Genomic DNA, 22,733 nt, shown 5'->3' with positions numbered 1-22,733 from the left:
ACTACGTGCTAAGTCATATAATATATTGGTTCATTGAAAATGAAAAGCGTAAAATACACACTACTTTAATAAGTTGTAAAGTGCCGAGCAAGTACACCGTGAATTACAGAAGTAACATAGATCACAATGTAAATAGAAAAAAGCTACCTTTAAGACAATGAATTGTCAAACTAATATTGAGTACAAAGCAAAACCCATTTACTACAGGTTACAGAACACAAATTATACAAGATATATGTTCATTTTGGAAATAAAAATCAATATCCAAGCATATACCTAAAATATAAAGGTAAGGGTCTAAAGTTTGAAGTTAGAAAGACCATTTACTTTTCATTTTTAAAAAAGCCCCTCATTGCATTTTAATAAACACGTGCTATGTTAAAAACTAGTGTAACCATTTTCCAGAACTATACAAGTTGCGGCATAAAAATGTAAATTGTATTTTATTATGATTATAAATTAAGTATACATATGTTATAGATATTTCATGTCACGTCAGTGAACAGATAATTTGAATGTATTACCTAAGTAAATCTGGTCAGGTCAAGATGTGGGTTTCTTTGGACAAATCCTGACTTTGACAGAAAACATTAAAATAATAACAAGTTATTAAAATATTATTAAACACCAAACAACATACAATGTACTTAATGTAAAGGAACAAAAATATACAAAGTTGCAATTAAGATTATAAAGGATTTGTTTTTTCCGTTTGGCAAGACTGGCCATATCAAAACTTCTTTACCTGACCCCATATTTGAAAACATAAGAAAACATAAGAAGGTCCCTGATGTTAAATGTACGTGTTATAATTTTATCATAGTACTATCAGAACACGATCACATGTAAAAGAGTATCCTTGCCATATGGCATTCGTTAAACTAACTTCCACTTATTTGTGATCAAATCATTCGAATCCTTATATCCTATCGTTTCAGATAGTACGACTGTGACATAAGGACCATAAAGTTCCCAAAATTTCCATAGAGATTAACTAAGAGAAAATGTGAAATGTAATTATAAAAATTGAATGTTTCTTTTTATAATGTTTCATAGCGTGTAGAATACGTTGACCGAAGCACAATTTCAATACTGGTAATTACATTTCATATTTATCTCTTATTTTATTTAAATGTTATGTTTAGACATACATAGAAAATTAGCAATACTAAGTGATCTATAAAAGTTGTTTACGTAATTGTTGGTGCAGCCTATGTAAATAATTCGAAGATGTTCATCGACTTATGAAAGTTCATGCACAAACTAATGTGCTAACAGAACACGGGTTATATAATATGTGTATTTATTCCACATCGGTTGACCCATAGCAGCGTGCTAATCTTCAGTGCATAAGGTCGGCGTTCTTCCAATGGATAAAGGAAGAGATATGATGAAACACAAAAAATGCACCGTCACAGAACCTTTAAAAACAGTAAATATTTACAGAGGTCACCAAAAGGTCTTCATAATAAGTGTAAACACACATTCAAGTGAGCTCTGAAAGGCCCCGGCAACAAAAGCAATAAAATCCACGGTAACAGAACTATACCACTTCTTCGAAATAACTAAAAAGTCAAATAACGACACGAAGAAACATTAATGACAAAAATTGTCAAATACTATTGAAATCAGGGCGAAAGCATTCAATTCTTACAAAGTATCATGCTGCAAGCGCAGCAGACAACTTGGAAATAATGGACATCCGAAATCAACAAAACTGGATTAAGACCATTAAAACTCGCCGTAAAACATGTGTCATTTATCAAATATTTTTGAAAGAGTAATAAAGGGAACCAAGGTTATAGCGGTAATCAAAAGAATGTAATCCAAGGACAAAGACCAGACATGGAAAACAGACATACACAACAAAGAACATAAAGTAACTAAAATCATACATACAAAGTAACTAAAGTAAATGAGCAACTCGGACTCCACTAAAAACTGGGAGCATGTACCAGGTACACCGGTAGGGTAAGCGTCCTCTGCTTTTCTAGGAACACCGGCCGAGTTGCTCATAAAAAGTCCGGGGTAGACAAACGAGGAAAGGTAAACTATAAACCGTTGAATAAATCAGTTTTTATGGTGCTGATGGATACATCATAACGATCCACGAGTTCATGATGACGACCATAAAATTTCTGTAGTGATGACTTCAATCTTGTAGCATCATAACCCTGTTCCAGAAGCCTATTTGTTAGATTTCTAGCGCGATACAAAAAGTCTGCGTAGTTTCCGCAAGCTCTGGCATAACGTATGAGTTGTGATATGAACACTCCATTCGCAGGAGCTGAAGAGATGTTGCCACAGATGAAAAGAAAATTGACAATTCTGAATGAAAAGTCATCACGTTTGTCGTAAAGTTTGGTCAATAGTTTTCCTTTACCATCGATTTCTAAGTGTAGGTCAAGATATGAGGCTCACTTCACAGTGTCTGTAGTATCCTTTATCTCAAGTTCTTTTGGGAAGATGCGATGTATCAAATCCCCGAAATTAGGATTGTTTAAAGATAATTAATACGTCATCTACATAGCGGAAACTGAGATTAAAGGATCTAGCCAAACGATATTAGTTCTTTCTGATCAGATCAGCTATAAAGTCAGCCTCATAAGAGTGACGAAATAGGTCAGCAAGTAAAGGAGCACAATTTGTTCCCATTGGAATGCCGACCGTTTGTTGAAAAACACGTCCATCACACTGGACAAAAATGTTGTCGATTAAAAATTCCAGTATTTTGTAAACATCTTCCTCTGTATATTTGGAAGATGATTCGGAATTATTTCTTACAAAGTATGAGGAATCTCTACCAAGAACTATTGAAATGAAATTTATCTTGAACTTGATATCACAAAGCAATAAATTGGTAACAACCAACGCAGGAGTTGCTCAAAGACTGAAAAAAGTGGGTGTCACTTTTTCAACATTTTAGAGACAGAGTGTTCACTAGTTTTCTCGTAGTCCGAGATCGGTGATATTTATAACTACTGGCTGTTACTTGTTTGAAAAATAAAAAGTCTAGATAGTTGTTTCAAAATATCTGCCTTAGAACGTAAACCAACAAACAGTCAATCAATATATATATATATATAGAAGGATCTGAACAATTTCCAAGGATGTTAGACCTGTCAATTTTGCGATGCAAATGTTTGGTCGTTCCCTCCGCGGGACTCGAACACGTACCGCTGTGACATCTATGGCAACACCGCCTGCACTTAATCCAGCGCCCTAGACCACTCGGCCAGCTAGGCTATATAAAAATATAGCTTCTGCTGGCCAAGTCATTCCTCCTCGTAGGATTAATCTAGGACTGTAACTCAGTACACGATGTATGGTTGTACGGGACAGTACATTTAGATGTTATTATGTAGGAATAAATCAAAACTAATGATGCATGTCACAACAAATCAATATTATACAAACGTCTACAAATACCTAAAACCAATATGTTAAATTACTTAAGGAAAATTTACAAATTCACAAATTCAAACTGATTACATGTACCTCTTAAACTTCAAATTTAACGAACTTTGAATCGGAACGAAATATAATATCATGAACAAAGCGTAAGCAGTATATAATCGCCAAAATAGATATCTCGCTTCAAAAGAAGATTAAGTTTTAATAAGATAGTGATATATAACGAGGAGACCTCGGATGGTGTAAATCCAAAATAAGATCAGTGATATACAATAATGACAGATAAATTTAGTGATATAAAATGGAGAAGATCTGATATCATAGGCTATACAGCTAAATAAATAAATGATATTTGATACAGATGATCTCAGATTATATAATATTCATAAGCTAAATTAGATCAGTGATATCATATTATAAAATGTTATTACCATTATTACATTGATACATAATGGGGGAGACTTCAGAATATAGGAGATAATGAGGATTACCTCAGATCATAGTCCGATATTGCTCTGGTGGGAATAATCGAAGTTTTACAGCGATCTGACGTCCTACGTCTGATTTGCGAGACAAGCTGGGATAATACAAGGGGGGGGGGGGGTTAACTGGTTTTGCCTGCTGCCCAATTCTATTCGATTAACAGACAATGAGTTTTAACAGGAATTTTATAGCATAAGTATGTTATTGGTACATGTGCATAGATGTTTTTGTTTGTTTATTTTTATTTTGGTTCTGTTGTTGCTCTTGTTATTACTAATTATATTTTGTTTGTTTTTTTTTTTTTGTTTTTCGAGAAGAGTAAAAACCCTTTTGAAAACAGAAAAATGAGATAAAGCCAACGTTTAGCGATTTGGCTCTTATGTAAGTATCAAATATTTTAAATAACATTAAATGCGAATTATATAAATTAAACGTACCTAAGTTTTTTTTTACAATAATCACTTTGGCAAAGGTTTAACATACATGTATACTTAACACAACTACGTGCTAAGTCATATAATATATTGGTTCATTGAAAATGAAAAGCGTAAAATACACACTACTTTAATAAGTTGTAAAGTGCCGAGCAAGTACACCGTGAATTACAGAAGTAACATAGATCACAATGTAAATAGAAAAAAGCTACCTTTAAGACAATGAATTGTCAAACTAATATTGAGTACAAAGCAAAACCCATTTACTACAGGTTACAGAACACAAATTATACAAGATATATGTTCATTTTGGAAATAAAAATCAATATCCAAGCATATACCTAAAATATAAAGGTAAGGGTCTAAAGTTTGAAGTTAGAAAGACCATTTACTTTTCATTTTTAAAAAAGCCCCTCATTGCATTTTAATAAACACGTGCTATGTTAAAAACTAGTGTAACCATTTTCCAGAACTATACAAGTTGCGGCATAAAAATGTAAATTGTATTTTATTATGATTATAAATTAAGTATACATATGTTATAGATATTTCATGTCACGTCAGTGAACAGATAATTTGAATGTATTACCTAAGTAAATCTGGTCAGGTCAAGATGTGGGTTTCTTTGGACAAATCCTGACTTTGACAGAAAACATTAAAATAATAACAAGTTATTAAAATATTATTAAACACCAAACAACATACAATGTACTTAATGTAAAGGAACAAAAATATACAAAGTTGCAATTAAGATTATAAAGGATTTGTTTTTTCCGTTTGGCAAGACTGGCCATATCAAAACTTCTTTACCTGACCCCATATTTGAAAACATAAGAAAACATAAGAAGGTCCCTGATGTTAAATGTACGTGTTATAATTTTATCATAGTACTATCAGAACACGATCACATGTAAAAGAGTATCCTTACCATATGGCATTCGTTAAACTAACTTCCACTTATTTGTGATCAAATCATTCGAATCCTTATATCCTATCGTTTCAGATAGTACGACTGTGAAATAAGGACCATAAAGTTCCCAAAATTTCCATAGAGATTAACTAAGAGAAAATGTGAAATGTAATTATAAAAATTGAATGTTTCTTTTTATAATGTTTCATAGCGTGTAGAATACGTTGACCGAAGCACAATTTCAATACTGGTAATTACATTTCATATTTATCTCTTATTTTATTTAAATGTTATGTTTAGACATACATAGAAAATTAGCAATACTAAGTGATCTATAAAAGTTGTTTACGTAATTGTTGGTGCAGCCTATGTAAATAATTCGAAGATGTTCATCGACTTATGAAAGTTCATGCACAAACTAATGTGCTAACAGAACACGGGTTATATAATATGTGTATTTATTCCACATCGGTTGACCCATGGCAGCGTGCTAATCTTCAGTGCATAAGGTCGGCGTTCTTCCAATGGATATAGGAAGAGATATGATGAAACACAAAAAATGCACCGTCACAGAACCTTTAAAAACAGTAAATATTTACAGAGGTCACCAAAAGGTCTTCATAATAAGTGTAAACACACATTCAAGTGAGCTCTGAAAGGCCCCGGCAACAAAAGCAATAAAATCCACGCTAACAGAACTATACCACTTCTTCGAAATAACTAAAAAGTCAAATAACGACACGAAGAAACATTAATGACAAAAATTGTCAAATACTATTGAAATCAGGGCGAAAGCATTCAATTCTTACAAAGTATCATGCTGCAAGCGCAGCAGACAACTTGGAAATAATGGACATCCGAAATCAACAAAACTGGATTAAGACCATTAAAACTCGCCGTAAAACATGTGTCATTTATCAAATATTTTTGAAAGAGTAATAAAGGGAACCAAGGTTATAGCGGTAATCAAAAGAATGTAATCCAAGGACAAAGACCAGACATGGAAAACAGACATACACAACAAAGAACATAAAGTAACTAAAATCATACATACAAAGTAACTAAAGTAAATGAGCAACTCGGACTCCACTAAAAACTGGGAGCATGTACCAGGTACACCGGTAGGGTAAGCGTCCTCTGCTTTTCTAGGAACACCGGCCGAGTTGCTCATAAAAAGTCCGGGGTAGACAAACGAGGAAAGGTAAACTATAAACCGTTGAATAAATCAGTTTTTATGGTGCTGATGGATACATCATAACGATCCACGAGTTCATGATGACGACCATAAAATTTCTGTAGTGATGACTTCAATCTTGTAGCATCATAACCCTGTTCCAGAAGCCTATTTGTTAGATTTCTAGCGCGATACAAAAAGTCTGCGTAGTTTCCGCAAGCTCTGGCATAACGTATGAGTTGTGATATGAACACTCCATTCGCAGGAGCTGAAGAGATGTTGCCACAGATGAAAAGAAAATTGACAATTCTGAATGAAAAGTCATCACGTTTGTCGTAAAGTTTGGTCAATAGTTTTCCTTTACCATCGATTTCTAAGTGTAGGTCAAGATATGAGGCTCACTTCACAGTGTCTGTAGTATCCTTTATCTCAAGTTCTTTTGGGAAGATGCGATGTATCAAATCCCCGAAATTAGGATTGTTTAAAGATAATTAATACGTCATCTACATAGCGGAAACTGAGATTAAAGGATCTAGCCAAACGATATTAGTTCTTTCTGATCAGATCAGCTATAAAGTCAGCCTCATAAGAGTGACGAACTAGGTCAGCAAGTAAAGGAGCACAATTTGTTCCCATTGGAATGCCGACCGTTTGTTGAAAAACACGTCCATCACACTGGACAAAAATGTTGTCGATTAAAAATTCCAGTATTTTGTAAACATCTTCCTCTGTATATTTGGAAGATGATTTGGAATTATTTCTTACAAAGTATGAGGAATCTCTACCAAGAACTATTGAAATGAAATTTATCTTGAACTTGATATCACAAAGCAATAAATTGGTAACAACCAACGCAGGAGTTGCTCAAAGACTGAAAAAAGTGGGTGTCACTTTTTCAACATTTTAGAGACAGAGTGTTCACTAGTTTTCTCGTAGTCCGAGATCGGTGATATTTATAACTACTGGCTGTTACTTGTTTGAAAAATAAAAAGTCTAGATAGTTGTTTCAAAATATCTGCCTTAGAACGTAAACCAACAAACAGTCAATCAATATATATATATATATAGAAGGATCTGAACAATTTCCAAGGATGTTAGACCTGTCAATTTTGCGATGCAAATGTTTGGTCGTTCCCTCCGCGGGACTCGAACACGTACCGCTGTGACATCTATGGCAACACCGCCTGCACTTAATCCAGCGCCCTAGACCACTCGGCCAGCTAGGCTATATAAAAATATAGCTTCTGCTGGCCAAGTCATTCCTCCTCGTAGGATTAATCTAGGACTGTAACTCAGTACACGATGTATGGTTGTACGGGACAGTACATTTAGATGTTATTATGTAGGAATAAATCAAAACTAATGATGCATGTCACAACAAATCAATATTATACAAACGTCTCACAATGTGACGACTCTATTCGCTACACTGCTCCATCGGATCATATTGAATATATATATATATATATATATTTCATTATTGTTATATCGTCGACAAATACTTGTTTGGTCAATACTTTTCATTCGTTTACATTCGTTTACATTTCCGTTCCTATTTTCTTATAACAGACATGCTCATCTCTAAAATAATCTCAATTCGTTCGACTGTAGAAAGTGCATGCACAAAAGATAATATTCACAGAGCAGTGATAGTGTTTTACAGACGTAACGTCTCCTTTTGTAATGGGAACATTGCCCATTGGTGTATGATTATGACATATCAAATTCAGAACGTTTTTACTGTTCCCTTAACCCGTGCACTACAAATCGGACATTTACGTATGGCTGGCGCACAATCTGCACAACATACGAGATGCCCACATGGAAGAAATGCAATACTTGCTTCAAAATTGAGACACACCTGACATAAACGTTGATCACGGAACAGTCGGTTTTCCTCTGCCAATATTTCAGTGACTGAAACATAAGACCAATGTCAATAACAAAAAAAATCAAGACCAATGTCAATAACAAAAAAAATCAAGACCAATGTCAATAACAAAAATGTCAATATAAAAAAAATCAAGACCAATGTCAATAACAAAAAAAAATCATTATTTTTACGTCTATACATGTAAATCTAAAGTTATTCCAGAAGAAAGTTGATGTTGATCAGGAATGCTTTAAAATAACTTTCATTGGATTTTAACGTTCATGTAAGTACATGTTTGTATTTCTTAATTTTACATGAACTTAATAGAAAATGTCACATGTATGTTATATGAATACAGTATAACTTTTATGTTAACTTCTATACGACCATTTAAAATAATCGTTTTAGACAATAGTAATGCAGAACAATGCTTGTTTAATTCCTAAGCAAGCATTAGAATAAGTATTAAAAGGTTTCAACGTGTGTTTGTCTACATGTTCTTGTCGTAATGTTGCATTTTTCACTGACATTCTATTCAAAGAAAGCAACAATCAACCAATCAGTCTATAAGTGTGGTTGTCTATTGATTACAAACCACACATAAAACAGAAATACAAGTCAAAGCTTACCATCCATAGCTGATGCTATTTCATTAGATAAAGATTCTCCAGATGGTCCCTTGATAGGAGTCAATTCATTTGGAGAAATAGTTTGGTTTCCTGTAGATGAAGCTTTGCTTCTATTGGGATAAGCGGGTACACTAACGTTGCATTCTAGGCTTGATTGATTTGAGAATGTACTTTCCGGAATCATGTGTTGTGCGGTTTCGGTAGAGTTTGTTAAATCAGCATTTCCCTCCAGGCTTACTTCGAGTAACGTTCTCATAATTTCTGTTGCCGATATTTGATTCGTATCTGAAATATACATTTAACGTTAAAAGCGTCAATATACGTTTATATAAAGGATAAAAGAACCAATACCGAACAGACAAACTCAAGGTTATAGTAAAAAGGAGTCAGTTTATTACACATATATGAATATTATGGAATACGGATTTGCTTTTTTTCATTGTTGACAATAATAGATGTTTTTCATCAAAATTTCTTTTACCAATACATTAAAGCAGTTCTTCCCTTCTTATACTTACCTATTATATTTACGGCGTAAAAAAGTCTTAATTATTTTTATAACATTGAAAAAACGTACTCTACAATAACATACCTTGTTTGAAAGTCTTTACTTTTTCTATGGATTGACGAATTTGTTCATGTGTATATCCCATCTCAAGTACTGATCTTGCTGCTACGGTTTCCAGGGGATTTTGACTGCTGAGATGGATGTTTGTATTTAGTACAGGTTTCTGATTTTGTTTATTTTCAGAGGAAGCATACGTTGATGCACTGACGTTAGGGCTCACAAAGTTGTTGTGTTCAGCCTAAAGGAGAGACAAAACATGTATATAATAAGCAAATAAAATGTAAATAAGTGCATACTGTAAAGAAGATAAGAGACATCTCTTCAGCCTAAAGATAAAACATGTATGTAAAAATCAAATAACATAAATGCATAACAGGAGAATCATCAAATTCTTTGCGAAAATTATTCCATTGAAATAACTTTTTATAGCTCAATATAACTAATAAATATACTGCTCGTCTCTGACTGTTTTTTATTTCTAAGTTTTCCATTTTTAATTGTCTTTATCAGTTAATGTGTTCTCGAAGGCTTTACTTTATGTTCTTTGTTGTGTATGTCTGTTTTCCATGTCTGGTCTTTGTCCTTGGATTACATTCTTTTGATTACCGCTATAACCTTGGTTCCCTTTATTACTCTTTCAAAAATATTTGATAAATGACACATGTTTTACGGCGAGTTTTAATGGTCTTAATCCAGTTTTGTTGATTTCGGATGTCCATTATTTCCAAGTTGTCTGCTGCGCTTGCAGCATGATACTTTGTAAGAATTGAATGCTTTCGCCCTGATTTCAATAGTATTTGACAATTTTTGTCATTAATGTTTCTTCGTGTCGTTATTTGACTTTTTAGTTATTTCGAAGAAGTGGTATAGTTCTGTTACCGTGGATTTTATTGCTTTTGTTGCCGGGGCCTTTCAGAGCTCACTTGAATGTGTGTTTACACTTATTATGAAGACCTTTTGGTGACCTCTGTAAATATTTACTGTTTTTAAAGGTTCTGTGACGGTGCATTTTTTGTGTTTCATCATATCTCTTCCTTTATCCATTGGAAGAACGCCGACCTTATGCACTGAAGATTAGCACGCTGCCATGGGTCAACCGATGTGGAATAAATACACATATTATATAACCCGTGTTCTGTTAGCACATTAGTTTGTGCATGAACTGTCATAAGTCGATGAACATCTTCGAATTATTTACATAGACTGCACCAACAATTACGTAAACAACTTTTATAGATCACTTAGTATTGCTAATTTTCTATGTATGTCTAAACATAACATTTAAATAAAATAAGAGATAAATATGAAATGTAATTACCAGTACTGAAATTGTGCTTCGGTCAACGTATTCTACACGCTATGAAACATTATAAAAAGAAACATTCAATTTTTATAATTACATTTCACATTTTCTCTTAGTTAATCTCTATGGAAATTTTGGGAACTTTATGGTCCTTATTTCACAGTCGTACTATCTGAAACGATAGGATATAAGGATTCGAATGATTTGATCACAAATAAGTGGAAGTTAGTTTAACGAAAGCCATATGGTAAGGATACTCTTTTACATGTGATCGTGTTCTGATAGTACTATGATAAAAGTATAACACGTACATTTAACATCAGGGACCTTCTTATGTTTTCTTATGTTTTCAAATATGGGGTCAGGTAAAGAAGTTTTGATATGGCCAGTCTTGCCAAACGGAAAAAACAAATCCTTTATAATCTTAATTGCAACTTTGTATATTTTTGTTCCTTTACATTAAGTACATTGTATGTTGTTTGGTGTTTAATAATATTTTAATAACTTGTTATTATTTTAATGTTTTCTGTCAAAGTCAGGATTTGTCCAAAGAAACCCACATCTTGACCTGACCAGATTTACTTAGGTAATACATTCAAATTATCTGTTCACTGACGTGACATGAAATATCTATAACATATGTATACTTAATTTATAATCATAATAAAATACAATTTACATTTTTATGCCGCAACTTGTATAGTTCTGGAAAATGGTTACACTAGTTTTTAACATAGCACGTGTTTATTAAAATGCAATGAGGGTTTATTTCCAAGTTGTCTGCTGCGCTTTTCCTTTTAATACTCATTTTGTCATTGGCACCCCGATAATTCCGCTTTTTTTACTCAAATATAGACTTTTCTTTACATTAACCTTACCATTACTTGTTTGTGCTTTTCTTGAACAATTTTGATAAACTTTGCTCCTTTGTTCTGATATAGGTAGGCGCATTTCGGAAACCATCTGGCATGCTCAATCCAAGGATCGTCACCAGCCTCCCAGCTTTGAAGGCCCCCACCGCAGAAGAAACATCTTGTGTAATCGTTGAATCCGGCATAGAAAAAACCAGCTGAAGCCATCATTTTTGGAGTCTGGTCTAGATAGCCAGGCCAATTGTGGTAAGAACTTATTCGGACCTGCATTGGAGCATAATTAGAGTACTTAGGTGTTTCTAGATTAATCCCTAAAGTTTGTATGCTTTCCGTACGATTGTTATTACATGACACGCCGGTTGAACTATTGGACCTTGTTACATAATCTACAAAAAAACTCGGTGTACGGGGTTCTTTATTTGTTTCGTTATTTGTGTTACTGACAGAATCGTCCGTATTGATTTTTGCATTTTTAAAATAACCTGAATGATTATTTCTTTTAAATCGATCCTTTTTACTCGCTTCAAAACAATTGGATATATTATTTGGAACACCATTTTGTGTATAACTTACGGCTGTAGTGGAAGTCTCAAAATGTCCTGATTGTCCAGAAACTTGCGTTATTGAATTATTTTCTTTTGTCCATGCTCCATTATGGCTTTCTATATTTTGTGAATAATTTATATCACTGTAAGTATTAACGTTCGATATTCTATTTTGTTCGAAATTGCTGTCAAATTCACTATTTGAAGAAGATATTAAATTTTGCACTACATTTTGAGAATTCAAATTCTGTAAGTGTGGACAGTTTGGATTCAATCGTTTATGGATTTCAAGTGGAACATCACTTGAAATCCAACTGCTACGACTTACTCCACATGAATAGCACTTAACAGTATCAGAATAGCCAGTAAAATAAAACCCAGCACCTGTAAAACGACTAGCAAAAATATTTATATGTCGTGGAAAATTACTAAAAGAAGAAAGTCGTAGCAAATTGTTCGACATTGATTCTTCAATCCCAACATTGCTTCCGGAATCCAAGCTTTCAAAATATGACGTTAGAGTTACTGACATTTTTACTGATACACATGTAGCTGTTTCAGCTTCGATTACAGATCTGTATTTATTTATTGTATTCTGCTCCTTGTTTTGTCGTAGACATAAAAAAATCTTGCTTTTTTTAAAAAGGAAAGTTACTAGGCTGTCGCTTTACATAAATCTATAAAAAATTCCATCTAGTTTTTTTTCCCATGGATGTCATTTGCATCTTGTTTTTTGCAGTATCATTAACAGACTTATTGATAATTCTCCACCATGCGCCTCTTACTGCTCTTTTTTCTTAAAATTATGCTTCATTCTCAAGCGTTTGCCTTAGTTTAATTGCCTTACTACGTAATTTTCTATGTCTGTAATTCATTGTTGTAATTAATACTCTTGTGATGATCTTCATGTGAAGGTCAAATTCCATGCCTGTGTTTGTTCATCTTCTTAATTAGGTTACAAAATATGTTCTTCATGATATTATCACAGTACATGTAAGGATTGCATGTATGGTGTCTCCACTCTGTGAAACAATAAAAGCAATATCATTAATAAAATCTATGACAAATCGAAATTTGATTTATTTAGTTAAATTGAAGCGGATATAATACTACAACATTTTCAATTCATGGGACACACCCCAAAGTTATTTAGACAACAGTCATGGTAGTACGTTGAAAAGATTGACCGACGTCATAGACATATGACGGTCTTACTTCCGACGTCATACATATGTTTTAGCCAGTAAAAAATGTGCATCACAACTGATTTATTAGCATGTATTCGTTCAAATTGAAAATTACAAAAAGTTTGGTGTCGAATGTTGCATTTCGTGATTTTGTTTTGTCATATATGATTAATTTTTCTTTTTTTCCTTTATATTTTAAATTGAAAATTGCAAATTCAATGGCTTGGTATTAAAATGTTTCTTTAAGAGGTGTATTATCTTTCGTATGTTATTTACTGTTTCTTTCTTTTTTTTTCTCAAGCTTTAAAAACAATGATATTTCTATTTAAGGAGCATTGATCCGTTAAGATGTAATAAAAACTGCTCATTTTGGAACCCTACTTTAATGTATAATTTCCGACGTTTCAATAGTATAGTAGGAAATTATTGTATTACCTGTACTAGTGAAATGTTTCACGGGATAATTATTACGTGATGTAGATTTTTAGCGGGAATATTTTCCCTTTGTAATCACTTTCTAGACTACACCTGACTGGTCAACACTCAAGTTTCAGTAAAATATAGTAAATATATATTTTTGTCTTTGCTTAAGTTTTATTATCATTGTTCTAAATTTTTCAATAATATTTGATAAATATGTCTTATAGACATATATTCTATTTTATGTTTTCCAATTTTCTAAACTTATACTTCGTCCGGGTATAACTCTTGAGACGGTCTTTTGCATTGAGTATGAACACAGGTTTCCACAGAACGTTCCTACATATAAAGTAGTTGCACAACCTGGAAGTTGGGTTTTGTTGTTTTTCCTGACCGGCCGTCCGTGATAGAGAATGTTTCGCTACACATTATTTGTATTTTGAAATACAATATATGACAATGTATATGTTATTTACGATGTCATTTATATACTTACTTTAGTATGCATTGTCCCCCGTGCAGGTCCGGGTGTTAAAAGAACAGGCCTGCAGCAGCGCTAAGCTTGTCGTATAAGGCGACTAAATAGTGCTCAGAAACCTAGCCAGGGGCTAGGCGCTCTGCCTACAGAGCAACTGGGATGTGTGCCCCAGGTGGTGGAATGGGGTACCCCTGTCGTGTTACATGCTAGGGTTGTCAGGCTATAATACGAAAAACCTGACCGCAAACCATAGTGGTGCACCGTGTTGGGAAAGATGCCACGTTCCTCGCACGTTAAAGAACCCTGCTGTGGTATTCGATAGGAGTAGGAACCTTTGCGCTCCGCCACAGGAGGCTAAATTGCCCTACCTTACCCATCCCCCCTTTTTCCAGTGGCAATCAAAATTTGTCGACCCTATTATCCTTGTGACCCATCATTTTTTTTCATTATATGTTCATTTTATCATCCATTTCATGTTCATTGTCTGAATATAGCTGAAATATTGCTGCTCGGACGTTAAACCCCAACAAACAACAAAAAATTAGTATGCATTGTTGTTATCTTTATCCAGTTGCGCTATTATGCATGCATCATGCCTTATGATAATAAAACTCCGGTGCCCACTGATTATTCGCACTGGGCTATTTGCAATTTATAGAATTGTTCATTTATATAAGCCTATATAGTTAAATGTATAGATTATACTGTTATAAACAGAAATAGCTGCACTTCACCTAACTTGATCTTAAGTGCAAGCTTCAAGCTGAATAGTGAATTTTGAAACATACATATACAGGAAGCCAATCGATCTGACAGGATAAATTTGCTCAAAGGAGACAGTTTTTTTATAAATTACAAATGACCACTTTTTGGTACCGGCATCATAGAATATGCTTGGACATTTTCATTTAAATGTTAAAATGTAGTTGTTTTGCCTGGGTAAATGGCTTTTGAAACGTTCATTTGAAGCGTATACCAATGAAATCTTAGAACATCTTACCGAAATGATGTTGAAAACCTTGTCTTTATTCAATTATTCATATTGTACTTATAGTCAATAAAGTGTTGAGTAATGTTATGCCTTATTTTACAAAACTTCTTTATTCTTGCAATTCTAAAACCTTGGTTCCCTTGATTACTCTTGCAAAGACTGACTATAAATAAAGTACATATTCGATGTGCTTTATGACGTTTGGGAAATAAAACTGTCTCATATGAGTATACATGGGATTTTTAAAAAACAATTAGCGTAGGTATCATAAAACCAGAATAAAGTTAGCGTAAGTATCGTAAAAAAAAATAATTTGTTGGATTTTTTATTACAATAAGTGGTTTAGTCGCAATCTATTTTTACATTCATTTTCTAGAAGCCTAATGCAGAGGGGATAGTAGTTAAGATAAAAAGTAGTTTAACAATTGCTTGTCATCTTACATGATTTTGAAATTTTCGAATACATGTGAAGTATAGGCGGACTCGGATTTTGCGGTGAAAACATCTTTTAAGAAAACCACGTTATCAACTATAAACCAGTAAAGTATTCAAAGGGTGGAAACATATCCAATATCAAGGAAAACATATATTGTTAAGTGTACAACAACACCCACCATATATATGACCCGTATCTTCTAATTATAACCCTAAACACGTAATTCATTAGATTCTACATTAGTTATCCTATAATAACCAAAGGTGAAACACACAAATTTACCTCAACTGTAGTATGAAGTGTATTGTTAAGTGTACAACAACACCCACCATATATATGACCCGTATCATCTTATTATAACCCTAAACACGTAATTCATTAGATTCTACTTTAGTTATCCTATAATAACCAAAGGTGAAACACACAAATTTACCTCAAATGCAGTATAAAGTGTTAGTCGCTGTATAAATCATGCAAGGGATGATTCTCTACAATTATGACAGTATAACACGATCATTTGTGCCTATGTTTGTAACATGAATTAAATATAAAATGCACTACAAGGATGGATGATTATCAAAAACTTTCTCTTATAAAATTACGAAACTTATTATGTAATTCAAAGATTGAGGTTTTATTTGCGTTTAATTTTTTATATGTTTTGCGTGATTCTTGCAAAGACTTCTATTCATGAAGTTGGTTTCCATAGGAAAACACTCTTCTTACACAACATGACATCTTTACGATGTATCTTTAGGCGAAATGTTAAACACGAATTCTGGCGAAGGATGTGAACTCCAAATGTTTAAGATCTGGCAATACCATTATGCTTACTATATGTTATGCTGCGTCAATTGTCATTTAATGTTAAACATTCAATCGAAAGGATTTGAACAGGACTTCTCTATTTTGCGAACTATTATTCAACCTTTTACTGACTACAGCATTTTCAGCGGTAGATGAACCTACATGAAGGAAACAATTCAGTAATTGAACCTTTTATTTGCTAATACAAAACAAAAGAAAACAAAATGAATAGGTTCGCGTTCTCTTTACGTAGTATTTAGATTGGCCTGGATTCGTAGCATTTAAGCATCAATCCATAAAAAATTCAGACACGGCCTATATGGCATTTAAGTATCAATCCATACAAAATTCAGACACTGCCATTCATGGTGTAAAAAATCCATGGATCAGACGATACTTTTTTTGTTCTGCATATGCTATATTTTATGTGACAATAGTCCTTTCTATACTTAATCTGTACTTTTTAGAAAACTACGTTTTAACCTCCCATTAAATAAACCAAATCAAACCAAATCAACAACGGTAACTCTTGCAAAGTGCTAATTTCATGTACAATCTATATAAATTTTATCTCAAAAGGGCTTCACTCAAACGAAAACGTAAGACTGATTATGTGATTTACATCGGTTTCGGAACAAGAAATAAATCTGACTTTGGTGGGTTTTTGACATGCACGAATGATCTCCTGCCTGATTTTTATAAAGACTACTACTTAAACATTCATTGATTTGTTTGTTTAATTACTGTGTTATTCACCTTTAACTGTGGATTTTTTAAAGTGCTGCAATCGGATTTTGTCTGGGGATTTTACTTCTAAATTACCGGTTTGGTTATGAAGCAACCATTTATAACATTTCAGTTATTTACTGTCGTATTTTCATATAGTCTGAGCATAGATTTAAAAAAAGTCCCACACAAGCTTTAATTACTTGGATTATATAAAAGTCGCATTCTTGGAATACTGACAATATCGATACAAGTATGTACGAGTAATAAAGGGAACCAAGGTTATAGCGGTAATCAAAAGAATGCAATCCAGGGACAAAGACCAGACATGGAAAACAGACATTCACAAAAAAAGAACATAAAGTAATTTAAATCATACATACAAAGTAACAAAAGCAAATAAGCAACTCGGACTCCACTAAAAACTGGGAGCATGGACCAGGTGCACCGGTAGGGTAAGCGTCCTCTGTAATGTTGAAATTCAGTTAATATGCGTTTTTTTTCTATTTTAATAATGTCTAACTATTATTCGAATCCTTTTATTTTATAATTGAACACACAGTTACACAAGCTCCGAAACAGCGCCTAACATTCTAAATTTACTTTAGTCGCTGCAGCCATCCCTCTTAGAAAATGCGAGAATCTTGTAAAATAGGGGAAAATGAATGATTTTACGCAACGTCATCCGATTTTCAACCGACATTTGAATTAAATAATGTCCGACAGTTTCGAAAGGCCTGTCTGCTGCGTTTAGTGAGAAACAAAACCAACGTCTGCCGCTGCGTGGAGCTTGACATTACATAGTTACATAACAATCTTATATTTTAGTTGTTTTTAGTACATGTATTTAACAAACATAATAATTCTTAGCGTTGCTAAGTGCAACATAGAATGCTGAGATGACTTTAACCCAATATAACAGTTTCGCATAAAACTTTGTATAAAATCAACTTTAGTATTACCTTGCTCATGTAGTAGAGTAAAACTGGATCCATTGAAATTGAGATCACAATCATCAACTTGGATATGTAAAAAAAAACCTGAAGTTCCTACATGTATTTTAATCATATGATACATGTACTATAACCGCATATTAAAGTAAACGTGTAATTGATCCCCTATAATGCATTTTATTACTTTCGTTTCACTGGGGAATTAGGATAATCATAAGACCTTCAATTTGATATGGACACGTATTAGATCCAAAGTACAAAAACACTAATTTGAAGGGTAAACATGTACCATCCATGAATAATTCTGGTTGATACGAAATACATTATGTATTAAACAGTTCGTTCAAAGTTCAAAACGGTCATAGAGGAAATAGAAGTGCCAAAAACATACTTTTGATTCATAACCTTTAAGACACACATATTTATATTTTCCCGTTTATATTTACAGTAACTTCAGATAAAATCCACTACTTTTAAAATTCTCAAAAACATTAGTAATGAAGCTAGTTAGTTCACCTGACCAAATGTGACAAAAACACATTCGATGATTAGTTTTTGTTCTGCATTCAACTTTCAATACAATGTACTTTCATATCATTGTAGAACTTAACGACCAAAGCGACATATGCAATTAGTGTTATATACTCATTGATCATCAAACGTTTTAACGTATGTAGATACAGATACCTCCTAGATGAGTTGAGATTCTGATTATTCAATCTTAGCTTATCCATGTAAAATGCGGTATTATTTAAATGAAATATCCATTTAATCAAATTTTCTACTCTTAGATATTCATCATCATGTCTTAATTTGCAAATGGATTAGGAGGATACAAGAAGTAGTTAAACATTAAGTAGTAATACTGAAAAGACATCATCTTCAAAAAGCAAGCAATGCAATAAACAATGCAAAATATGAAATAGCCCACCAGTTTTACAGTGAAGATTGATCATTTGTATTATCATAATCAAGAATTGGAGAAAAAATATTCATTTCGATTTGTTCAAATGAATTTCATTAACATGCACTGCATATGAATATTTCAGGGTTAGATAAATCAAATACTTAATATTTTCCAATGACTACAGAGATGCAGAGATTAAACAGTTTTATCATATATTGAGTAGTAAATACTGTCAGATCGATGGGTTTTACAATGCGAGTTCAAGATTTTTCATTATCCTTTATTCTGTTAAATACAGTATTTGAACTTAAAAAGGTATCGTGAAAAACCTTATAATAATTGAAATAAATTGAAGCGTATATTTGATGGGTACAAGCACCCGTAAAAATTAAAGTGTAGTTGTGTAAATATACCATATAACAATTTTGTATTGCAAAACAGGAGTAGATATCATCTGCTGAAATTAAAAGACACCTTCATGAATAAAGGACGTCTTAATAGTTATTAAATTAAATCCTTGAACAAGTAAACAAATAATGAATGATAATGAGTTGTTTATAAGCATTTGTCTATTAGTAATATTGCCAAGTGGAAACAAACACATTATATTTAAAGTGAGTACTTATAGGCACTTTTACGAGTGTTTTGAATTATTTCTTCTCTCTGTGTGGAGAAAATATGGATTTCGTTCAATAGTTTCCCCTGCTATAGCTACAAATTAATGACAGAATTTGTAACAGCGAATAAAAAAAAAATAATCACATATAATGAGTATGAATATTAAATTAAAATCTCTACTCATTTACATTATCTGATTATCTAGAATTATTGATTATTGTTGTGTAATATTAGCTAAGGGGTACAATAAGTTTAGGCTGAAATTGTCCAACCAAAATAAAATCATCGATTTATGTAGAAATGGTAAGGAATTATAAAAATCGCATTCTGTGTATGTATTATAAAAATAAAATACATAAAGTACTTTCTTTGTAAACTTCTGAGGCATTCTCAAAATGTAAAATTGATTTTCCCTAGTTCATACTTTTTTACAGTTGTTAAGTAGAAATCTTTGTAAGAATCATGCAAATTCTGTAAGATGTGATACAGCCCAAAAAGGCTACACATGTTTATTTTTGTTATTAAGTAGCTTGTTAGGTCTTTATGTTGAAATGCGTTATTATTCATTTCAATCTGTCTGTTGTTAGGAGATAACCAACATTGAAAATCCAACAGTTTCTATTGTATTTTAGTATCGTTTAAAGAGCTATCTTCCTTAATTTAAAGTTCTACTGTACATTTGATGTAATTTTTATCCCCTAAGAACAAAGATTATATGAAAAAGCCACATATTAATTATTGTTTACTATAACATTTAAAAGAAAATATAAAAAAAAAATAATACAAAAATATGCAGGCTTTCAAACCATGAACCACATTTTGCATGATTGTTATCTCTGGAGTGTTACTTAAAAAGTTTTAATAATAATACGGATACTGTTTCACGGAACTATTGAATTTGTTTTTCACAAAACTGAAAAGACAGAGATAAAACAAAACAATAAGTAAAGGTAAATGTATAGAAATTTCCTCAAATTCATTTTGAAATTTACCCAGAGAGTGATTCTCTAGAATTGGAAATTCACACAATGAATAACAACCCCCCCCCCAAAAAAAAAAAAAACAAACAAACAAACAAACAAACAAAAAAAAGCCGTTTCCGGTCTTACTCTACCTTTTTATTGTTTGTCGTTGTTTAAGTACAATGTATCTGGAAAACACCAACCACTTTTCTGAGATAAATACGGTTATGTCATGTTTCTGGTGAAATACTAACAATTACTTACAGACTTATACAAACACGTGACAAGCACAAAAGTTGTGAATTATTGTAGTTAAAGTGTATGTTAATGATATATTTGCGTATGAAATAAGTATTTTGAACTAAAATATAATTAATAAATACATTCAGTCGATTTCACGATTCCACCATTCAAATCTGCAGCCCCAATTCCTGTCCGCAATATACCATAGAATTGTAAGTTTTCTTCCATACAAAGAAAAACAGATATATCAGATTAAAGAACTCGAGGGAATATTAGACTTGAATAATCTTGTATTCTATACCAGAAAAATATTATCTGATTGTTACATTACAAAACCATGAAAAGACACGAATAATTCTATCCATTACCGAAGATAAAGATCTTTAATACAAATTTACCATATATAGACGAACTTATGAACGTAAACATATAGTGTTTCTTTAATAAAATATACCAGGGTTATCGCTCTTTACCTCAAGAAAACAAAATTTTTAATATCAATAAACGGTCATTCACATTTATCCTGTTATCGTTACGAAGAAAACATTGGTACGATGTATTGTTTTTAACCTAATCATCAACTGAAACAATCATATATTTTGTGTAATATTCATACGTTAATTAATACAATAAAAACCAAATAAAAGATAATATTATTCTACATCCAGTCTTTTAAAATATTAAAAATACAAATACAAGTAGGGCAGTGAGTAATCAAATCTTAACTTATTGATCTAAAGATCGAATTTAATGATCTTGATTTACTACTTGGTTTCAGTTAATAATCCCAATACTAGAATACTTTATTTGTAAATAAGACAAACTGTGGTCTGATTTTTAATTGTGAGCAAAAGCTGGGATAGCCAATAGAACTTTAGTCCTCACAATATCGAGCTCTTAGTACTATTTCAATGGACAACTATGATCTTGAATTGTATGAATGATCAAATATCAAATTACTGGGCCTTGATGGCATTGACAAAAATGGATATAGAAAAAAAACAACAAAAAAAGAGACCAGACAGATAGCTAATAGAATTATCATAACAGTTAAGTAAAATTGATTTTCTTATCACATTTTCCCCGTGTTTTGCATAAACTTTATAAAGTTTGATAGCCGTACCTAGCGTTATAAAGTGAAATTTAAGGTGCATTTAATTCCTATATTGTTTCAATCTTAGTAAAGATGTACAAAAAAGGGTTATTCAATACTTAAAGGGTCAAATAACCGCGTTTCGGTTTTAACAACTAAAACTTTCAATATAATTTATAGGTTTCATAATGAGTAGAAGTTGAATATTGGAAAATATTAACTTTAATATCAACATAAAAAAACAAGCCTCGGTGATTTTGTTTCTATGTTAATATTAAATAACGTGGGTTGAACTTTCTCGAGGAATTAAACCTTTTCTCTATTATTCGTCTGGAATATTTGGCCTCTTGACATTCGGCAGCTGTCATGGCGGATTTCTTAGTCTCTGACGTCAATGGAGAACGTCGTCAGAGACCTCACAACGTTCGACCAATCAAATCATAGCGAAATTGCAACAAACAAGCACAAGGGCATATTTTTCATATCATTGGTGCAGTGCACATGCTGGTAGGCCTTGATTTTGCTAATGACTTCGCTGTCCTATATCATCGTCACCGAGTTATGCAAAATAAAACCAATCACTTAGTGTCTTCAACAGCACAAAAAGGTCTGATTGTCAATGTGTCAAAAACTAAACTAATGAAAATAAACATCAAAGTAGATTGTCATGTTATCCCTCAAGGTACTAAAATTGAGTAGTTAAATTT

General features: G+C 32.5%; 2 protein-coding genes across 2 annotated transcripts in view; both read right to left on the bottom strand.

Annotated features, from left to right (window-relative positions):
• LOC148598336 (adenosine deaminase-like) overlaps nucleotides 1–18,359 on the bottom strand; it is a 43,134-nt gene extending 24,775 nt beyond the window's left edge. Inside the window, exon 1 of the mRNA XM_088561175.1 lies at nucleotides 18,213–18,359. Coding sequence (XP_088417301.1) covers nucleotides 18,213–18,266 — 54 coding nt within the window. The 5' untranslated portion in view covers nucleotides 18,267–18,359. The remainder of the gene's footprint in view (nucleotides 1–18,212) is intronic.
• Nucleotides 50–21,261, bottom strand: LOC148598335 (baculoviral IAP repeat-containing protein 3-like). Its single transcript, XM_088561183.1, has 5 exons — nucleotides 21,074–21,261; nucleotides 11,667–13,227; nucleotides 9,510–9,723; nucleotides 8,918–9,202; nucleotides 50–8,332 (listed from the first exon to the last, which is right to left on the bottom strand). Exons 2-5 carry the CDS (start codon nucleotides 11,865–11,867, stop codon nucleotides 8,142–8,144), a joined length of 891 nt encoding a protein of 296 aa, XP_088417309.1. The 5' UTR covers nucleotides 11,868–13,227; nucleotides 21,074–21,261; the 3' UTR covers nucleotides 50–8,141.
• Nucleotides 21,262–22,733: the final 1,472 nt, after the last annotated feature.

The sequence above is a fragment of the Perna viridis genome, chromosome 14, assembly GCF_037379345.1.
Source record: "Perna viridis isolate PV_CMFRI_1.1 ecotype Kerala chromosome 14, ASM3737934v1, whole genome shotgun sequence".
Classification (NCBI taxonomy): domain Eukaryota; kingdom Metazoa; phylum Mollusca; class Bivalvia; order Mytilida; family Mytilidae; genus Perna; species Perna viridis.
The sequence above is the reverse complement of the archived record's forward strand: the minus strand, read 5'-3'. Positions and strand labels throughout refer to the sequence as shown.

What these genes read in the sequence shown, in the direction of transcription:
- LOC148598335 (XM_088561183.1), bottom strand. Translation starts at nt 11,867, where the DNA reads ATGGCTTCAGCTGGTTTTTTCTATGCCGGATTCAACGATTACACAAGA. An exon ending in AAAAGCACAAACAAGTAATG is followed by an intron (nt 9,724 to 11,666) that starts GTAAGGTTAATG and finishes TCTCTCCTTTAG; the next exon opens with GCTGAACACAACAACTTTGT. An exon ending in AATAGCATCAGCTATGGATG is followed by an intron (nt 8,333 to 8,917) that starts GTAAGCTTTGAC and finishes CTTATGTTTCAG; the next exon opens with TCACTGAAATATTGGCAGAG.